At 35.8% G+C, this 21,293-nt stretch overlaps 1 protein-coding gene across 21 annotated transcripts in view; it reads right to left on the bottom strand.

Moving 5' to 3' along the window:
• Positions 1-21,293, bottom strand: part of R3HDM1 (R3H domain containing 1) — a 195,160-nt gene that overhangs the window by 102,325 nt on the left and 71,542 nt on the right. For 17 of the 21 annotated variants that reach the window (XM_037741156.1, XM_017536048.2, XM_017536044.2 and 14 more), the window contains exons 2-6: positions 18,224-18,432; positions 15,555-15,765; positions 5,571-5,612; positions 5,003-5,092; positions 543-657 (exon numbers count right to left, since the gene is read on the bottom strand). In XM_037741156.1, the coding sequence (XP_037597084.1) occupies positions 543-657; positions 5,003-5,092; positions 5,571-5,612; positions 15,555-15,725 (418 nt within the window). In that variant the 5' untranslated portion in view covers positions 15,726-15,765; positions 18,224-18,432. The remainder of the gene's footprint in view (positions 1-542; positions 658-5,002; positions 5,093-5,570; positions 5,613-15,554; positions 15,766-18,223; positions 18,433-21,293) is intronic. The other 4 variants (XM_037741162.1, XM_017536057.2, XM_037741161.1 and 1 more) reach the window with 1 other exon arrangement.

Genomic DNA, 21,293 nt, shown 5'->3' with positions numbered 1-21,293 from the left:
ACTTTCAAATATTCATGCTATCTTCTCCTTAAATGTAATAATATCCTTATACTATTTATAGTACTGGCCAAGGTGACTGAGTTTTTAAATTTAAAAAGCATTTCTATTGATCTGTAGTCTGCAATATTAGATTATAGTGAAGATCCTCCAAAATTAAGAAAAATAAACATTCTGTTTCCAAGAATATTCTTACTGGATACACTTACTCATCAGCTCTTTGTATCATAAGGAATTAAAGAGTGATAATATCCTTAGTGGAATCAATATATAAATTATAATGACTCTAGTATTTTACTATGAGTGAGGGACCAGTAAGAGTTAAGATGCTTCCCTTCCTCAATGTCTGTTATGTGTTGCAAATTTTGGCTGAAATGTCTTACTGATATATAAAATTGTGTTCAACAATTTTGCCCAGATATCATCCTTCCATTCTGTTCTGTATCATTTTACATAAAGATATATTATATATAATTATTCGAGAGGTAAAGGATGGAATGACTAATAGCAAAATTATTTAAAAAAAAAAAAAAAGAACTGCAAACCTCTTGATAACATTTTTCTGGGCAACTTATCACTGGCCTTTTCTTTTCCTGCTTCATCTTTTGAGGGCCTCTCTTCTTTCTCAAATGATTGTGTTAACTGGATCTGAATTTTCTCCTGTTGGAAAGCAAAGTCAGTTATTCAATGAAAACACAACATAATTCATTTAATAACACACATTTATATTTTTTGAGTAACACAAAATTGTACGGAGCAAAAAGATTATTTTACCAAACTGGAATCTTCAAACTCAAAAACAACTTAAAAATACCACTTTTATCAGATACTTTATATAAAATGTTAAAACTTAGTGTTCTGAGTTGAATATACCAATTAAAACATATTCTCAAGATTATTTTAGAGAAACTAATTATTTCCTATTATAGTTTAAGTGCATCAACTTGTAAAATCCCTGGAGGATGAGAACTCGGGTCTTCTTAACCTACTTTTGCAATGAAGATGCCAAGCAAAAGCAACAATTATCATCAAGCGTGACAATACACATGTATAAGAGTCAAGGCAATGACTAATAAAAATTAGGTTTCTGAGTAGCCTTTATAATCACACACTCCTTTGTTCTCCATGTAAAAATGTAAGTACAAAAATTTCCAAAATAAACAGCACAGTTTATTTCATTTTTGAGACTCATATATCACTGTTAATCCTTCAATCACCACAAAGTTGTTTAGAAAGATTTCAAACAAGACTGTATCCTTACAGATATGTAATGTTTAACTGTAAAGTAACCACATTCTATAAGGCTGAAATGGAGAACTAATTCACATTTTATTTTAGAAGCAATGTCATTACATGCAATTCCAGAACCCAAAGGGATTACTAGAAATTAATCCACACAGACAGAAAAAGTAAAAATCATGTATGTCTGTTTACTTAGGTAAAGTTACAAAGAAAGCTATAATAAATTCTACATCAGTTTTACTAAAGAAAAGGTGTAGCCTATTTTTAGACTAAATTATACTGTTGTTCTATAGTCATGAAAACCATCAATCAGACACATAGATTTTTTTTTTTTTTACCCCAATAGGACTACTACCTGCTGTTTTCATCTCTTATTACATCATACCAGTTCAAATTTGTGTTCATAATATAGGGCAAATGATGCACAATGGCAGTTTTCACTAAGATGACAAACATTTGCTTTATGACTCTCTCTGTCTTGTTTACCAAAGACATTGGCAAATTCCTTACAGTCATTAATCAGTAAGTAATTTTTCTTATTGTGATTCATTTTCCAACCTACTTTATTTACTTTTTTTTTTTTAACTGTAAAACAGGTATCTAGAAATGAATCCCAGAACTATTTTTCAGAAGTATAATATTTACTTTTCCTGACTTGTATCTTCTATTCTGGTTACCCAAGAGGAACCCAATGAAATCCAGGCTGGGAGAAGAGATTTCACACTACCTCCTCTTCGATCTTCACTAAATGGCACTTCCAGTGAGTAGCAGATTTCATTTCTAAGCTCTCCTCAAAAAGCTATATATATATTTTTTTGAGACGGAGTTTCGCTCTTGTTACCCAGGCTGGAGTGCAATGGCACGATCTCGGCTCACCGCAACCTCCGCCTCCTGGGTTCAAGCAATTCTCCTGCCTCAGCCTCCCGAGTAGCTGGGACTACAGGCGCGCGCCACCATGCCCACCTAATTTTTGTATTTTTAGTAGAGACGGGGTTTCACCTTGTTGACCAGGATGGTCTCGATCTCTTGACCTCGTGATCCACCCGCCTCGGCCTCCCAAAGTGCTGGGATTAAAGGTGTGAGCCAACGTGCCCGGCCAACTATATGTTTTAATTACAGATATTAAACTATTTTATCAAAAGGAATTATATTTTTAAAATCTTGTAGTCTTAATGTGTTGAGGTCTTGTCTTCAGTTGGCCCAGTTTTCAGTAGTGAATAAACAAGATACATTTTAAATGCTGATGTCCTTATATACAAAATGTTCTGACTATAAATAACTGGAATAATAGCTACCTCTCCATAGGAAGCTGCTTTTCCTTTACTATTCACTCTGTCATTGACATCTGTCATTGAGGTCACTTCCTACTCACAAGCTCTCATTAGATACAAGTGACATCTCTCTCTTAATTGCCTCTCCACTTTTTGAATAATGAATTTTATTCCAGATAATTCCTCAAAAATCACATTCTGAATCAAGCAAATTAGTTGGAAAGGGTGTCTACCATCAAGGATTAGATACTAGCACATTTCATGAGAAATAATTTATTTTCCAATTTCCACTCAGGTGCAATTTAATTATCTCAAGGTTTGGAAAAAGACTTCCTACTAAAAGAAGTATCTTTTATTCAGAGGATTTTATTCATAGACTATTATCCAAAAAGAAAAAGTTTGCTGTATCTAAGAGAAACTGAGAAAGAATATATGATGGGGAAATAACTGAATTGTGATATAGCTCCTTTTATTATCCATATGTCATAACTCATCTTTTTGAACTGTAAACACAAGAAATTATCTATAATCAATAATGTATGTATCAATACACAACATATATTCCTGTTATTTTTTTCCTCATATAAATTTTAACTAGCCAATTTAGTACCATAACAGTTTCTCCCTCAACATTTTTCAAATAGGTAAAATGCACTAGAAAAAACAAAGGTCATCCTTCAGTGTTATGAGGCTAAGATGGTATAAAATCTGTTTTTTGGTCAACAAAACAAATAAATGGATTTTCGAAAACATTACAGTGCCTACTACTCCATCCCAAACAGGTGTATTCTTTACTCTAACTTGTACAAAAGAACTTTTTTTTTTCTTTTTTGAGACAGAGTTTTGCTCTTGTCACACCGGCTGGAGTGGAATGGCACAATTTCGGCTCACTGCCATCTCCACCTCCCAGGTTCAAGAGGTTCTCCTGCCTCAGCCTCCTGAGTAGCCAGGCATGCACCACCACACACACTAATTTTTGTAATTTTAGTAGAGACAGGGTTTTACCATGTTGGCCAAACTGCTCAAACTCCTGACCTCAGGTGATCTACCTGCCTCGGCCATCCCAAAGTATTGGGATTATATCCGTGAGCCACGGTGCCCGGCTAAAAGAACTTTTTAAAAGTGCTGTTTCAAAAAACAATTTTACTGATTTTTTTTCAGATTGTATTATAGTTCTTCAGTCTTTTCACAACCATGCAAAACCCAAAGGTTAGTATTTGAAAATGTTCTCTAAGCAAGGATTTAGTAAATACTTTGATTGTATTTCTGCTTTTTGCTAGAAAGTCTATTTTATTGCTAAAATATATCAATTTTATCAAACATGCATACAGCTATCTCCCATGTAGCTACATTTAAAAAAAAAAATCACAAATTAATTTTCAGCCCTATGTTTCTGATGCAAAGAAATGTCAAAGCAAACAGATTTTTAAGTACATTTCATTGACAACAATCTATTTCAAAACATTTTCCTTGCATTTTTGAAGCAATAAAAAATGTAGTGCTTTTTAAAAACGGTACAATTCTAAATATGTGACAATTATTCTCAATATCTGTAATAGGCTTCCGAGGGTATCATGTAAATCAAGGGAAAGTATAAAAGTTTTAGTTTGAATCACCAAATGTATAATGATATTTGCTTTATAAAAAAGATGTACATGTCATGGATCAGTCATGGCTTCTTAAATAACCACAATATTCCCTGAATTCCTTGGAAACTGTTTGTTGGGACATAGAAGCATTTTAAGTTGCTCAAACTCTTCTTAAGTAGAACAAGCCACTAAGCAAAGTTATCACATGATAAACATTGGTAAAGGGTCCAAAAATATTTATGCAAAAATATACAGATATAACACAAGACAGAGATCAACCCATAGCTGAGATTAACAGAAATGTAGACATAGCATTAAAAAGAATATAAGAGGCAAAGTAAATGGTTTGCCTAAACTTCATTGTTCTAAATTTTACAAGAATAGACGTGAGAAATTAGAAGTACTAGGTAATTATTGAACAGCCAAAGTAATATGAAAATTGGCTTCACCATGCATTCAAGTTACATTAAATAACCTATCAAGAAGAAGTCTTGGGTAGTCTCTTTGCATACAAGCATTAAGTATTTGAAAAATTTCTAAAAGGTAAAACTAAAACAGCAAATTTCATCACAATTATATTTCACTGGATGTGCCACCTTAATATTTTTTAACTTTACAAAAATAATTTATAACTCTCTTAAAGCCACATTCCTAATTAACTGCATGATTCCTAAGTTTTTCAAGAAGAGAAATCATTGCTCAAAGCCTTAGATTGAAGCAAAGAGTTTTTCTAACTTATCATGTGTATTTTGGGTGCCAAGTATTATTGAATCAGTTTCATTCAGGAAAAATAAAACAAACGTTAACAAACACTAACTTAATTTAATCATAAAAAAAATTTCTCCAGTTCCACCATGGCTTGAAATAACATTTGTTTTGCTTTTTTTTTTTTTTTTTTTTTACCTGGTTCTCCTGTGATATCTCTGCTGCAGGGGGTGGTGGTGATTCTTCACACACTGCAAGGCTCCGAACTAGCTTTAACTTTGAGCTTGACTAAAGAGAAGTATTTATAATTAACACTACATTTCAGAAATCTAGGGCATATCCAAAAGCCCCCTAGAAAGAGTTTCTAAGTTTCTTTATAAATAGTGTCTGCCATGTATAACAGTAGATGAAATGTGCAAGTTAAATATATCATTAATCACTACTAAAGGCCTTTGTTAAGAAGGAAAACAAACAATTGCAGTTTTGAAAATTATAGCAATAGAAACAATGAGAATAATTCCAACTTCATATCCCAAAGAATGGTGAGAAAGCGATTTTCTCTACAGATAAAGAACCATCAAGATAAAAAAGCAATGCACAAAAGCGACTAGGCAAGACAAAAACCCCAAATAAAACAAAATAAGCTTTCTGCCCCCCCAAAAAATATGAAAGAACTAAACTGAATGTAGTGCTATATGAAAACAAGGATTCATCAAGCATGAAGGAAGGCCCTTGGCATGCCAGCACACCAAAATATTTACTATACCTTAGACCTTTTTCCTGTCTGTCCAAATGACTGCAATGGCCGCTGAATATACAAGAAAGATTTGTATTAAATTTCATACTGAAACAGAAAATTTGCTTCTTAATTCATACTCCTAAACCACAGAAAAACTAACTGCACATAAAGTATGAAAAATGAGGAAATCAAAGTTGGTTTCAGTGAAAGAGTACTGATTCCTCCCAGAAGCACACTTGCAGAAGAATCTTTAAATCCTGGTAGGTTGGCATTTTTCTTTATTTTTTCTTTCTTAGGCATTTTTCTTTAAATCAGAAGGCCACAATTTTTGTGTTAATTGTGTATAATGACATTTATATGGTGACTTCTTAGTAGTGAAATAAAATATACTTCATTATTTTACAACATATTATAGTTTAGGCAAGGTTAGGGAAGAACAACACACAAAAATCAGCAGTTTAAGGTAGATAAACTCAGAAAATTTTTCAACTTAATGAGAATGTTTCAAATGCACAGTGAGTTAGAGTGCAACTACAAATCTACTGAGCCATTTCAACACTGTATGAAGTATACCATCAGTTTATTAGTGACAGAAACCTATTCATTAGGTCCGAGGTGAAGCAATGAAGCAGAAAGGAAGAAAAAAGGGCAGATTTCCAATATGAAGGTCCAGATGACTGGCAGACCGACCATCAGTCGTAAGACTGGGGAACCTGGTAAGGCAAGCTAACTCAAGTATGTGATACAAGCTTTGGTTTGGGAAACCAGCTGAAGCACCTGTCAATCAGAGCCAGATAGGTTTTAAACATTCTTTCCTTCTACTTCCTTCCAATTTTCCTCTTCAAACCCAACCCCAAATAGTACAGGGCCCAGGTATCTACCATTTTTATTTCTTAACATCAGGGACCCAGTCTGATACCAAACGTAAAACAGATATAAAATCCTTAATATCCAGACTAGTATGCTTTACATTAAAAAAAAAAAAAAAAAAAAAGGCCACCATTTTACTTCAAAAAGGCCTTCCTTGTAGAGTCAGCAGAAATAAGAGTCTATAGTACCAGTATGTCCTGCCCTCATTTTGAGCCAAAGTTCTTCAAAATGAAAAAGGCCTGTATTCTTGGGATTTTAATCCTGGATTACACAAGCTACAGAATAATAACAAAAGGAAAACAGAAAAAATAAAAGAAAATGACTTTCTCTTTCTTATACAGAAGAAAATAGTATGTGTACGCACAAATACACATGGCAGTGCTGCCTAAGAGGGCTTCTGCATGTTGGTATTGTCTTCTGTTTCTATCTACTTTCTAATTTGCTCAAGAGGATTTCTAATTGCCTGTAACTCACATCTAACAACAGAAGTAAAATAAATTGTGCTACCATCTAGTCTAGGTGGTAGATGCCACCATCTAGGGCCCACAGGAAAAAAAAGTGGGAGAAAAGCAACAGTGAATACTATGAAAATGCACATAACTAAATGAGTCCTGAGGAAGCAGAAGGGAAAAGAGTTTCTGACTTACTCCCAGTCTTCTGCTTTATCTCTTGTAATTTTAAGTGTTACTGGTATAAAATCTTCTATTAAAAATCTCTAAAATGAAAGGGGTCATTAACTGGCAATGTAAATGCTGTATTCATATGCAGAAGAGCTGGACTTAAATTTTTGAATTTGCTTCTTATTAGTGGGTAATCATGGTCAAATTACTTCAGTTTACTTTAATCTGTCTAAAAGTTTTCATACTATTTGCACTAATTCACAGGGTTCTTGAAAGGATTCAATGAAAGCGTAGATAAAAAAGGGACTTTGAAAACTCTAAAATGCAAATAAATGTAATTGATTATTAAAGGTTAGGAACTGACCATGTCAGAAAACCAATGTGCTTCCTCTACTTATTAGCAATGAGATTAAATTACTTAATCTAATAAATGCTAATTTTAAAAAGTGTATAAAATGGGGATGCTCTCTATTTCCCTATCATAATGGTTAAGAGCATTCATAGACTTACACATGTATTAACTATCTCACTTTTAATCTACAAGGAGACTTTGACAAAGATGAGGAAAAGATAAAGGAAGATACAGAGAAGTAAAATTATCTTAATTTGACTTCATTTAACAAACATGTTTTAGGTTCCTGTTCTATACCAGACACTGTGCTAGGCACGAGGGCTATGAAGATGAGTAAGACACAGTTCCTGGTCTTAAAGACCTCACAGTCCAGAATCAGCTACTAGTCAAACAGAACCCTAGATCTTTAGAAGCTTAGTCCAGTGCATTTAATATCTATTAAAAAAACTTTATTGTGGATTAAATTCTACTTGAGGTAGACAGAATTCTAAAGATGGCCCCCAAGAGTCCCATTCGCTGCTTATTCAATCAAACACAAATCTAGGTACTGCAGAGGAAGGATTTTGCTTTTTTTTGAGACTCAGTCTCACTCTATTGCTCAGGCTGGAGTGCAGTGGTGTGATCTCGGCTCACTGCAACCTCCGCCTCCCAAGTTCAAGTGATTAGTCTGCCTCAGCCTCCAGAGTGGCTGGGATTACAGGCACTCATGCACGGCTAATTTTTGTATTTTTAGTAGAGACAGAGTTTCCCTATATCGGCCAGGCTGGTCTCAAACTCCTGACCTTAAATGAGCAGCTCCCTTGGCCTCCCAAAGTGATCGAATTACACATGTGAACTACTGTGCCCTGGTGGATTTTGCATTTGTTAACTAAGCTCCAAGCTAGCTGATCTTAAGATACAATTTAAGATTCAGGTGAGTCTAATTCAATAAAAGCTGAGACTTTTCTCTGGTGGGAGCATAGGAGCAAGTCAGAGAGATTTAAAGCATGAGAAGGACTTGACATATTGTTGATGCTTTCAAGATGGACGTGCCATATAAAGAGGACTATGAGCAGCCTCTTGGAACAGAGTGGCCTTTACTGACAACTAGCCAAAAAACAGGACCTCAGACCTGCATACAGTTTTGGGCCCACTGTGACCTGATAATGAGTGTTGTCTTTAAAGCCTCTATGGTTGTGGTCATTTTTATGCAGCAATAGAAAACTAATATACTACTATATAAGTAAACTATAAATTGCCAATAGCATTATTCAATAACATAATTTCAATTTCCTTTCAAATAGTGAATAACTGATATTATATGTACTAGAAAATGCACACAACAAAGCAGAGAAAACAAGTTGTTTATTAAAGTAAACAGACTTTATTTCATATTTTTATAATCCATTTGACAGTCAGATTTGGCTTTAAATAGGAATTCTATTTGATATGTAATTATTTAAAAAATGGATTTTATTATTTAGAGCACACTTTTCACCCTTAGCAGAATTTCACTGTCACAGTAAAAATTTAGCAGCTTGTTTAATAGACATGTATTAGTCCATAGAAATGCCTTAAATTAGAATTTACAAGGCTTAGGGACAAAATCCCCAATTTATAATTTACATTGTTTTATACTGAAGTATAAGACAGGAACTAGGCCAAAAAAATGGGTGCAGAATATGAAACATCCTTAACAGAATTTCAGTTTGAAATTGATACTAGTAAGTCGTCAGAACTATCAGCTACTAGAATTTGGAGAACTGAGAAAAACAGAGCAATCCTAATTAGTTATATATGTACTGGCACAAAAATACCAATTAAATATCACTCAACTAACAAAATCTGACATTTGAAAAATAGGGATAATTTTCTCTTTGTAATTAATAATTGTTAGGAAGAAAAATTTAATGGTTACACCCTTTCAACCAGACTCAATACACCTTGAAGAGCTTACAAATTCTTGGTACTTTTCTAGGTAACAGTAAAGATTAATGGGAATTATAAGGAAGACAATTAAAATGTTCCATGTCTAGTTACGATCAGGGGAGTAAAAACAATGGATGCCAGGATGCCAATTTCTACTGGAATAAAAGATACGAAGTTCTCTGAGGCAGGAGAGCTATTTTAAAAATCAATAAACCAATAAACCAAATACAATCACAATTTATTTTTAACATTTAACCTTTTGAGCCATAAAGCACAAAGTTAAATATTCAAAGGCCTGACTCTTAGACTCTAATGAAAAGTCCATGGAGAAAGTCACAAACTAACTGGTTTAGTGTTATGCCATATAATAAATGAAGATCAAGGATCATCCCATCCTACTGGTGATGTACATGAAAATTATCCAAAGAAGTACAAACAATAAGTATGCAAAAGCATTTCTACATCTACAAGATGTAGCAAACATCTTTACACATCCCAAGAAAGCACCATGAAAAGTAAATGTGCTTACAAGTGCTACCATATGCACCTATGATACAAGTTCAGTAGAAAGAGTACCAAATCCTAGAATTATAAAAATAAAGCATACTATGGAAAATGTATTGTAAGTTTTAAAAAGTTGAACTCATTCAATATGAATAAAAAACAATAAAAATACAGCATACAGTTACAGAATTTAATAGAAATAAACAAACCCACTGTACTGAAAATGTGGGAAGGCTATGGTAAGTTTTACTCTTTATTACTAAAGAAAAATCTATCTTGCAAGACAATAAAGGTACAAATTTGAGAAGCCATATAATCGTGCTACTGTTAATAAATAGTAACAACTATGATAATGATTATAACACTGTTAATACCACCTACAGCTTGTCAGGCTTTTTGAACTAGGTACAATACAGATATCTTTTTTTTTTTTTCTGAGACAGAGTCTCACTCTGTCACCCAGGGTGGAGTGCAGTGGTGCAATCACAGCTCACTGCAGTCTTGACCTGGGCTCAGGTGATCCTTCCACCTCAGCCTCCTGAGTAGCCACCATGCCTGACTAATTTTTTGTAACGATGGGATTTGCCATGTTGCCCCAGCTGGTCTCACACTCCTGGACTCAAGCACTCTGCTTGCCTCGGCCTCCCAAAGTGCTGAGATTACAGGCGCGAACTAATGTGCCTGGCCATACTTTTTATTTATTATTATTATTATTTTAAGGAACAGGTCTTACTCTGTTACCCAGGCTAGAATGCACTGGTGCAATCCTAATTCACTGCAACCTCAAATTGCTGGGCTCAAGTCATACCCCCACCTCAGCCTCCCAAGCAACTAGGACTACAGTCATATACTGTGACGCCTGGCTAATTTTTTGTTTCTATTTTTTGTAGAGACAAAGTCTTCCTGTGTTGTCCAGGCTGGTCTAAAAATCCTGGGCTCAAGCAACCCTCCTGCCTCAGCCTCCCAAAGCACTGGCATGAGCCACCATACTTGGCCACACTCATCCTTTTAATCTTTCTTTGACAAGCAGGAAAACAGCTAAGGTTATTATTTGAATTATTTTATATAAAGAGACTTTTATTCAGTCCTTTAAAAAAACACTTCATTTCTTAACAGATTAATGAAATAATTATTTCATCAATTCTTTCCTAGCAAATTAAGGAATTTGTTATTTACTGCTCTCATTGTGGAAGAAGTGTGGCCTTCTGTTCCGAGCTTTTCTGACAGCCTTATTAGATTCACTGCTTTCTTGCCCCTTATCTTGCCTAGACCCTTTTTAAAGAAATGCATTGGAATTAACTTGAGGAATACAAGACATAAGAGTCTCATCGTAATTATCAAAGGGCTTACTACTGAAACAGAATATATAAAATATGTATTTTAGCCAACTCTCAGTGTGGAAAATTCACTCATATATGTCAGAGCTATTCATTGACTGGCACACATGGCCTTGTTTACCAATACAACTTGGATTGGCTATCCTATTGTTAATAATAATGAAGGGGGAGAGGCATTGTTTGAACTGTTCCCAAATATGTTTTGAATTGTGTGCATATACACATGTATATAGATGAACACCCCTGGACAAACCATTTGTTAAGTACAAAGATACAACTGTAAAAGAATGGGAAAGTTGAGTTTGAACCTTTAATAAGCAGAGCACAGGGTTCTTAATTTTATATTTCAAATGACTGCAAAAATCAATACAAATATAATTTATCCTAAGTTTATTATTAAAAAAAATTTTTTTTTTTTAGACAGGGTCTCACTCTGTCACCCAGGCTGGAGTGGAACAACACAATTTCAGCTCACTGCAACCTCAATCTCCCAGGCTCAAGCAATCCTCCCACCTCAGTCTCCCGAGCAGCTGGGACTACAGGTGCATGCCATCACACCCAACTAGTTTTTGTATTTTTTTTTTTTTTGGTAGAGACAGGGTTTCGCCATGTTGCCCAGGCTGGTCTGAAATTCCTGAGATCTGCCTGCCTCAGCCTTCCCCAAAGTGCTGGGATTACAGTCATGTGCCACTGCACCAGGCCAATTTACTCTAAATTTAATCTGAAAAACCTATCCGTGAAGAAAATCAAACAATGGAGACCACATCAGTGAGTTATACACAGGAAATCAAAGAAAACAGTTCCCACCATCCACTTAACCCATGTTAAAGATTAGGGATACTTGTAGTCTAACAAAATACATTTTTCTGGATTTAGAAACCTGGCACCCACCACCCCAACCTTCTAAATGTTTCATAAAAATGTAAAGTCCAAAATGTACCTCCACATTCTCAATAGAAACAGTGTGTGGCAGTAGAAAAATTACTGACCAAAAACCTGTCAGGTAACTGAGGCCATAATCAACAGTTCAGAACAACCCCAAGACAACTATGCGGAAAAGTTAACTTCCTGACATTAATGCACACAAATTTCTTGAATTAGCTCTGAAGTATTAAGAAATTCTTACGAAAGTAATCCTAAAACTTCTATAAAAGATCACAGTCCAAAACAAAACCCTGAATAAAAAACATGTATTTTTTAAAAGTAGAAAGAGAAAACTGGTAAAAGCAGAAAGACAACACAAGTAGAATTATTTATAAATTAAATGGTCAAAGAGCTCTCTGAGATAATCTCTGCTTGGAACCACCTGAGATGACATATCAAGTCTGTTCGTCTCTCTCTAGTTTGATGAAATTATTTTTTATGTAAATACTATCCTTAACACAAAGAAAATCATAAGGTTTCTACATAGTACAAAAGAGGCTATAATATCCCTTAACTGAAAATAACTTCACTCAAAATGTATACATTAGATGTTCAGTTTTTTATATAAATGAATGAAATGAATGCTTCTTTTGGAAGGGAAACATTTCTGTTTCCTTTAATCACTAAATATTACTATGCTAAAGCAAGATAACAGACATAAGTTATAATATTCATGGTAGCTGATTTTCAGAATGAGAGCAAAGTAGAGAATATCTTACTACTCTATTAGAATAAAGTAACAGTTTATTCAAAAAATCTCAATAGAAACCCTACATTATTTGCTACATACAACCAAACTTATGAGTGAAAATAGCAATTGCCATTTAAGATGACAATCTTTAGGTAGTATCTTAGAGGAAAGATGAGACATCTGGTAGTATGTTAAAATAGTTAACTCCACATTAAGTTAAAAGTAAATCCGTAGTAACCAGACTTTTTAAAAGAAAACACTTATTTCCTGTTGATGCATAAAACAGTTGACTTTGTTTTACAATATTTCAAATGAAAACACAGAACAGGCCTATTTTCCAGTTTTATCTCCTTTAAATTCCCAATTTCCATTAATTAAATCTGTTCTATAAGAGGTATTTCAACTGTACCCCCCTTGCCAGCCACCTTGGATGAAAGCATCTTGGACCTCAAAAGCTCGAAGCCGAGTCAATATTCATATATGTAGTAAATTATAAATAAATAAATAAATAAAATGAATATGGCATTCACCGGATTAACATAAAATGAGTTCTCACATTCTAATTTTTCCTCTTTCCCAATCGTTAGAGTCACTATGCTATAGGAAACAAGAGGTCAAGACCATACCCATGTTTGTTTACTATGGTATTTCCTTGGTAAAGAACAGACTTTCAATAAATGATTTGAAGAATGTGGAAAATTTTCTTATACTACAAATAACTGGGCCATGATGTGAAAGTGGTCATCAGAATGTTCTTGTAGCTTACTGTCAAAGGCAACCCAACACACATGGTAGGAAATGCAATAATCCCAGTTAATGACTTGTTGATAAGCATGATCTAGGAGACGAAACATTAAGTGTAGAAAAGAGGCTAAAATGAAATATTTTATTATTTCAATCACAAATGCAATAGAACTTTAGCAGATTTTCCCTGATGCAATCAGAACACTGGCATGCTGCCATCACTGAGTGTACTGATTACAGGCAGGGCAATTTTTTGTTGTTTGAAAAAGTGCTATTACTTTTAAAAATGACTGGGAAAAAATATGTTATTCCTTCCAATTTCTGAGATAATTCACACTTGACTATAATCAGTGGGGCCTAAATGCTTTTTTATAGCTGGAGGAATTGCTATTATTGTCTAACATGGTGTCTGATATATAATAGGGAAAAAAGAAAGTTTTTGACATAACAAAAGAATGAGATAACCTTTAAAAACAAGTTTCTTTAAAAAAGTGAAGCTAAAAAGAATAATAATAATAAAAAAGCAAAGCTGTAATTTTTGGCTTATAGCCTTCAGTCTTCAGGATATAGAAATAATGCTAGAATATTTTCTCCAAAAATATAATTTTTTAATTGCAAAGCAAAACTAAAACATTACTGTTAAACAATGTTTTTGAATAACTTTTTGTGGTAGATTAAAGGTAACTATAAATTCTTTCCTACTGAGAGATAGGGTCTAATTCCCCTTCCCCTGGGCTTTTGATTGACTTATATCATCAAAAGAAGATAGCAGAAGTAATGTTCTGGAACTTCTGGGCCTACATCAAAAGAAACCTTGCAGCTTTGTTTGGCTTTCTTGGAACATTATCTCTGGGGGATCCCTGAGCTGCCACATAAGAAGTCTGACTACTTTGGACTCACCTTGTTGGAGAAGCCATAAATAGGTGCTTCTAGTCCCACCTGAGCCCAGCACTCCAGCCATTCCTACCTAGGTGCCAGACAGGTGACAGAAGCAGTCCAGGATGCCCTAGACCAGTCCACTGGCCTGTTAAATGTCAACAAAGGACCTCTTTGGATACCTTATAAAATAGAAAATTCTCTCAGCCCAAGTCCTGCTTCATTTCCTGACTCATTAATGATGAGATAGTAAAAAAAATAAAAAATAAAAACATTGCAGGCTGGGTGTAACTGTAATCCTAGCACTTTGGGAGGCTGAGGTGTGGACTGCCAGAGCTCAGGAGATCCAGACCAGCCTGGGCAACATGGTGAAACCCTATCTCTACTAAAACAGAAAAAATTAGCCAGGTGTGGTGCTGTGCACCTGTAGTCCTAGCTGCTTGGGAGGGACAAGCAGGAAAATCACTTGAACCTAGGAGAGGGAGGTTGCAGTGAGCCGAGATCTCGCCACTGTACTCCAGCCTGGGTGAGAGTGAGACTTCATCTCAAAACGAAAAGGTTTAAAAGTTGTTAGTCCTTTATTTTGAGAAAATAGACAACTAGAAAAGTTTACCAAATAAATGAATACTACTAGAAATACAATTACTTGGGACCATTTTTACCTATCTTGAATCTGTTAATCTACTCAATTTCCGTTTATTCCCGGAATCAGAAGTCTTCTCAGTGGCTAGTTCTAAGTCATTATATACGTACAGAATCAAAAGCATTATATTTCCCCCCCCATAAATCCTTTTTATCAGTCAGGTTGAGTGACTGAGGAACCCTCTGAAGGCTGTTTTTGCTAATAGATTGTCAGCAGTTTTATTCTATTTCTCTTTCCTCTAAGAGATCTTAGGTTAAAATGTTGAACGTTCACAGAACTGATAGGAAAACGGTGGAATGAGAAAGTATAAAGTCAACAAAAATGCACTAGTCACATACAAATAAAAAGAATATTACATGATACAAGCAAATCAGAGTTAAGACTCACAGCAAGCTAAACCACATGGGTCCAAAACCAGCTGGTAAGCATGTCACCAAGGGTCAACTTACCCTTTTAGAATTTTGAGAAGTAAGTTTTGTATGAAAATAAACATAAATATATGCTGAATATTTAGTATTAGCCAGAGAAAAAATTTTGTTTACCTGCAAATCAATATTGTTCTCAATACAATGTTCATTCTTCTCTACCAAAATCTTCCCATAGTTTTCTGATTTGATAATATCTTCAACTCTGGTTGTATCTTTCACTTCTGGCTCCAAATCCTTCATTGTAGCAGTTTCATCTTTTACAGTAACAGTATCAGACATCCTCATTAGCAAAGGTTATTTTTGAATTCTACAGGGAGCTTGAAGCCTTAAGAAAAAAAAAATTAATCCAGTTTGAAACATTTTTACATTCAGTTACTGCACAATACTGACTGTCTGCTATGTTCCAGAAATAATGTTGAATAATATAGACAGGAGCAAAATTCCTGTTTTCAAGGAGTATATAATTTTGTGGTAGATACATCCACACACACAAAAAAAATCACAATATAGTGAGAAAAGAGCTACAAAAAGGATGTGAGCCAGGCGCAGTGGTACCCGCCCATAGTCCCTTCTACCTGGGTGTCAGACAGGATGATTGCTTGAGTCCAGGAGGTTGAGCCCAACCTGGGCAACAATAGCGAGTCCCTATTACTAATACATAAATAAATACATTTAAAGAGAAAGAAGACCAGGCGAGGTGGCTCATGCCTGTAATCTCAGCACTTTGGGAGGGCAAGGCGGGTGGATCACGAGGTCAAGAGATTGAGACCATCCTGGACAACATGGTGAAACCTTGTCTCTACTAAAAACACAAAAATTAGCTGGGCGTGGTGGCGGGCACCTGTAGTCCCAGCTCCGTGGGAGGCTGAGGCAAGAGAATCACTTGCACATGGGAGGCAGGGGTCGTAGTGAGCTGAGATCACATCACTGAACTCCAGCCTGGCAACAGAGCAAGACTCTGTCTCAAAAATAAAAAAAGAATATGAGGTGATTTTCATGCACATTTACTTGTGGCAATTCTTAAGAAACATTAAGGACTGCGCCAGATCAAGGTAGAAGGTAATGGCTGGAGAATAATATATTTGTATTTAGAAGACATTAGAAATCTTTTTCTCCAAAGGGATACCTATCATAGCTTTTTCATCTGGATTCCTAAAATTCCTAAAATTCCAAATTTCTTAATTACCCTGAAATATTTCCAAAAGGAAATAATTTAAAAAAAAACCAAAAAGGTAACAAAATACATCCATTACAAAATACACTTGTAAATCTGGATTAACAAGTATGTTCAGCAATAAGAAAGCATTGAAAACTTTCCTGAATTAAGTGATTCAATGCCAAACAACACATATTATCCAGGCACTCTAGAATATGGAATCCACAGGAAATCAAATACATAAGATTCCAATATATTTCATATCATTAGTGAGTTTAAGAAAACTACGAGTTCACAATGGGTTAATGTATCAGAGATTAAGCTAAAGACAGCTATCATGTTAAGATGTGAAAAATGTAATAAAAATAGCAGAACTTGGCTGGGTGAGGTGGCTCATGACTGTAGTCCCAACACTCTGGGAGGCCAAGGTGGGTGGATTGCTTGAGCTCAGTAGTTCAAAAGCAGCCTGGGCAACCTGGCAAAACCCAGACTTTACTAAAAATACAAAAATTAGCCAGGCACAGTGATGCATGCCTGTAATCACAGCTACTTGGGAAGCTGAGGCACAAGAATCGCTTGAAGCCGAAAAGTGGGGGGGGTCCAGTGAGCGGTAATCATGCCACTGTACTCCAGCTTGGGTGACAGAGTGAGGCTCTGTCACAAAACAAAACAAACAAAAAAACCAACAATGGCAGAACTTGATATAAACAACTGAGTCTAAAATGCATTTAAAAAAAAAGATTGATATATAGAGGGTAGACAGACATAGGTTATAGCAGGTATGATAAAACGTTACCGATAAAATCAAGGGGTGGTTATAGGGGTGTTCACTGTAAAATTCTTTAAACTTTTCTTTTTTTTTTTTTTTTTTTAAGATGGGGTTTCACTATATTGGTCAGACTGGTCTTGAACTCCCGACCTCTGGTGATCTGCCCGCCTTGGCCTCCAAAGTGCTTGGATTACAGGCATGAGCCACCACGCCCGGCCAAATTCTTTAAATTTTTCTATATTTCTGAAAATTTTCATAATAAAATCTTGTGGGGGAAAAAACCAGTGGAATTTATTTTCTCTATGTCAATTTGAAAAATTCTTAAGTTCATTTCTTGAAAGAGTGTTTTGTAATTAAATATCTAAATGGATTTTAGGGCCAGGAGCAGTAGCTCATGCCAGCAATCTCAGTGCTTTGGGAGGGTGAGGTAGGTGATCACTTGAGGCCAGAATTTGAGACCACCTTGGCCAACATGGCGAAAACCCATCTCTATTTAAAATACCAAAATTAGCCGGGCATGCTGGCACACGTCTGCATGCCTGTAGTCCCAGCTACTCGGGAGACTGAGGCAGGAGAATTACTTGAACCTGGGAGGCAGAAGTTGCACTGAGCCAAGATAGCACCACTGCACTCGAAGTAGATCCTAAAGTCACAGACAGATTGAACTATATTAAAAAACACCCATGTTTTCCTTAATTATAACCCATCCCAAAGTTAATTGGTTCCTTCTGAAAACCAACAGCTGCAAAGTGGGAAAGTGTGGGAAAGTTACTTAAAACACTTCAGCTCCTTGCTTTTTATAGGTAAAATTTTGCAAGAAAAAGAAGTGTATTTTTCTGAATGACAGCAAAGTATTACCTGATGTGTCCTTTGGATTTGGGATTGTGGTGTCCCACAAAAATAAAATAAAACAATCCAAGGTTCTTTTTCACAGTTGTCAGCCAGGATGTCAATTGTAGTGAACCATCTGTAATCTGGCAGGAGGAGTCCCATGTCCTTGTCACTACTGTAGATTCCTGGACTGAAATGGACTGTCTTGGATCAAATATATCATACCTTTCCGTGGCCTAAAATGAAACAAAAGAAACTCTTTCAACAAAATAGCCAAGGGAAATGGAACACTCCACATGAAACTGAGAAATTAAAAATATTACTATCAGTTGTTTTATTATGTTATTTTTCTAAAGAAGAGTCAGAACACTTAGTAACAATGAATTGTAACATGTATTAGCTATGTGAACCTAAATAAGTCACTGAGGTCTACAGGATTGATTGGTTAAAAGCAGAAGAGAGAAGAAAAGGGGAAATGATATGTACTGAGAAGCTACGATGCTGTCAGGGTTATAATTGAGATAGTATCTATAGATAAGGAGAAGAAAAAAGATCACAATTAGAAACACTTTAAGAACCATGATTTTTAGAATTCTCTTCTAGAGCTGTAACTCTATGAACTTAAGACTGTAATTTTGAATAGTAGTAACATTTTAGATTTTTTAAAATACAAAAGAAAAAAAATAATAAGCCATTTAACATTTTCAATGAAATCTACATAGTTAAAAAAAAAAAAAAAGTCAGCTGGGTACAGTGGCTCATGACTATAATCCCAGCACTTTGGGAAGCCAAGGCAGGAGGATCACTTGAGGCCAAAGTCTCAAGACCGGCATGGGTAGCACAGTGAGACCCCATCTCTACAAAAATTTTAAAATTACCTGGGTGTAGTGGTGTGCAGCTGTAGTCCTAGCTACTTGGGAGGCTGAGGTAGGAGGATCACTTTAGTTGGGGGTTACAGTGAGCTATAATCATGCCACTGCATGCCAGTCTGGATGGCAAAGCAAAAACAAAACAAAACAAAAACCCCAAATACAAAATTTTCTCTGTGTCATATTTTTAAAGTCAGTTTCAGATTATATTTATTCAGTATGAATGAATATAGCCTAGCAAGTAAACAACTCTAAAAAGATTATATGTCTCTTCCATTGTCCTTTGACAATTTTGTTGTCAATAAACAGAATAGTACAATTTTAATGTGAAATAACTAAGTATACATATAGGCATATAATGAGGTCTAAGCACCAAGAGACCTAACACCAGGACAGCGAAGCATGCATTATAGAGGGATTCACAGTTTTTTTCTTTTTTTTGAGATGGAGTCTTGCTCTGTCACCCAGGCTGGAGAGCAGTGGTTAGACACTGGCTCACTGCAATCTCCACCTCCTGGGTTCAAGCAGTTCTGCTTCAGCCTTCCAAGTAATCGGGATTAAAGGCATGGCACACGCTACATCTGGCTAACTGTTTTACATTTTCAGTAGAGAGAGGTTTCACCATGTTGGCCAGGCTGGCAAATCACTGCGCCTAGTCGAGTAACTCACATTTTATACTAACTCTTCAAAAACTATTTTGAAATACAACCCCTTAGAACCCAATATATTCTGGCCGTGGCACGGTGGCTCACGCCTGTAATCCCAGCACTTTGGGAGGCCGAGGTGGGTGGATCACGAGGTGAGGAGATTGATACCATCTTGGCCAACATGGTGAAACCCCGTCTCTACTAAAATACAAAAAAAATTAGCCAGGCACGGTGGCACGTGCCTGGTCCCAGCTACTCAGGAGGCTAAGGCAGGGGAATTACTTAAACCTGGGTGGCAGAGGATGCTGTGAGCCGAGATCATGCCACTGCACTACAGCCTAGGCAATAGAGCAACACTCCATCTCAAAAAACAAAAAACAAAACCAGATATATCCTTACATTAGTTCTCACATTTAGATTTCACAATGTTTGACACAAGGATAACAGAAAAGGGGGTATCAAAAACAAATGTCAAAAATGTTTTAACTGATACTGTGTCATCTCAATCTGACCAAGATTCTCCAGTCACTACATCAAATGAATGTTTTAAGTTCCACCAAAAACAAACAAAATCCTTCAATGTAATTTTTCTCAGTTTTAGCTTTTTGTCTCATAAAATGGTAGACACAAGATGGCAGCATTCACTAAGCAACCAAATTGTGTTCTTTGTAAAGTGATTTTACAATTTAAATCATGAATCCCTTAAATTGGTAATTCCATAAAAGCAAGGCTTTTAATCCACTTAAGAAATAAATAAGGTACTAGATAAGGCAATAGCTACAGGAGAGAGTGAGGAAGGGGCAAAACTGAAGAGGCGAACATCTTAGAAGATCCTCTTAGGATCCAAGGTCCTATGGAACCCCTAAGAACCAAGAGACCACCTAGTCCAATACTGTAATTCAGCATTCAAGTTACGATTGTCTAGAAGTAAAATGACTTCTTCAAAGTCACACCAGTATGTGTGACCAAAACTTGCTAATATGCCACACCACTTGACAGCAGGCTACATAAATAAATGATTCAGAATCAAAATGACCAGTTATTGCCTGGGAAGGAGTCAATGGCATATAGAAATGGCAATAGAAAGAGAAGGCGCACGAGTTTAAATCCCTGCTCTGCTAGTTATATATTCAGTAAATAACAATCTCTCTGAGCTGCAGTTTTCTAATCTGTAAAGTGGAAAAAGCTTCCAGGTTTGTTGTGAGGACTGACTGATTTAAATGCAGAGCACCCACCATAGCCTCTTACAGGGTAGCCCTCCAAAAACCTTAGCTCTCTTCCCTGGTCAGAATCACTTTAGACCAGCAGTTGGCTAAGCCTGAATTTACTGGGTCCTGACCAGTAAATTGACCCATGCACAACAGTAGACTGACAGGAGGCCACTGTACACAAGTGACTTTGCATTTTTGTGTATGGCTCTCATTTGAAGACTTCTAATTCAATATTAAAAATTCATATAAACTGTTGGGTGTAGTGGCTCAGGCCTGTAATCTCAGGATTTTGGGAGGTGGAGGTGGAAGGATTGCTTGAGACCAGGAGTTCAAGTCAAGCCTGGGCAACATAGCAAGACCCTGTCTCCCA

This window comes from Cebus imitator, unplaced genomic scaffold (assembly GCF_001604975.1).
Source record: "Cebus imitator isolate Cc_AM_T3 unplaced genomic scaffold, Cebus_imitator-1.0 Scaffold95, whole genome shotgun sequence".
NCBI classification, from domain to species: domain Eukaryota; kingdom Metazoa; phylum Chordata; class Mammalia; order Primates; family Cebidae; genus Cebus; species Cebus imitator.
This window is presented reverse-complemented; position numbering and strand designations above follow the sequence as displayed.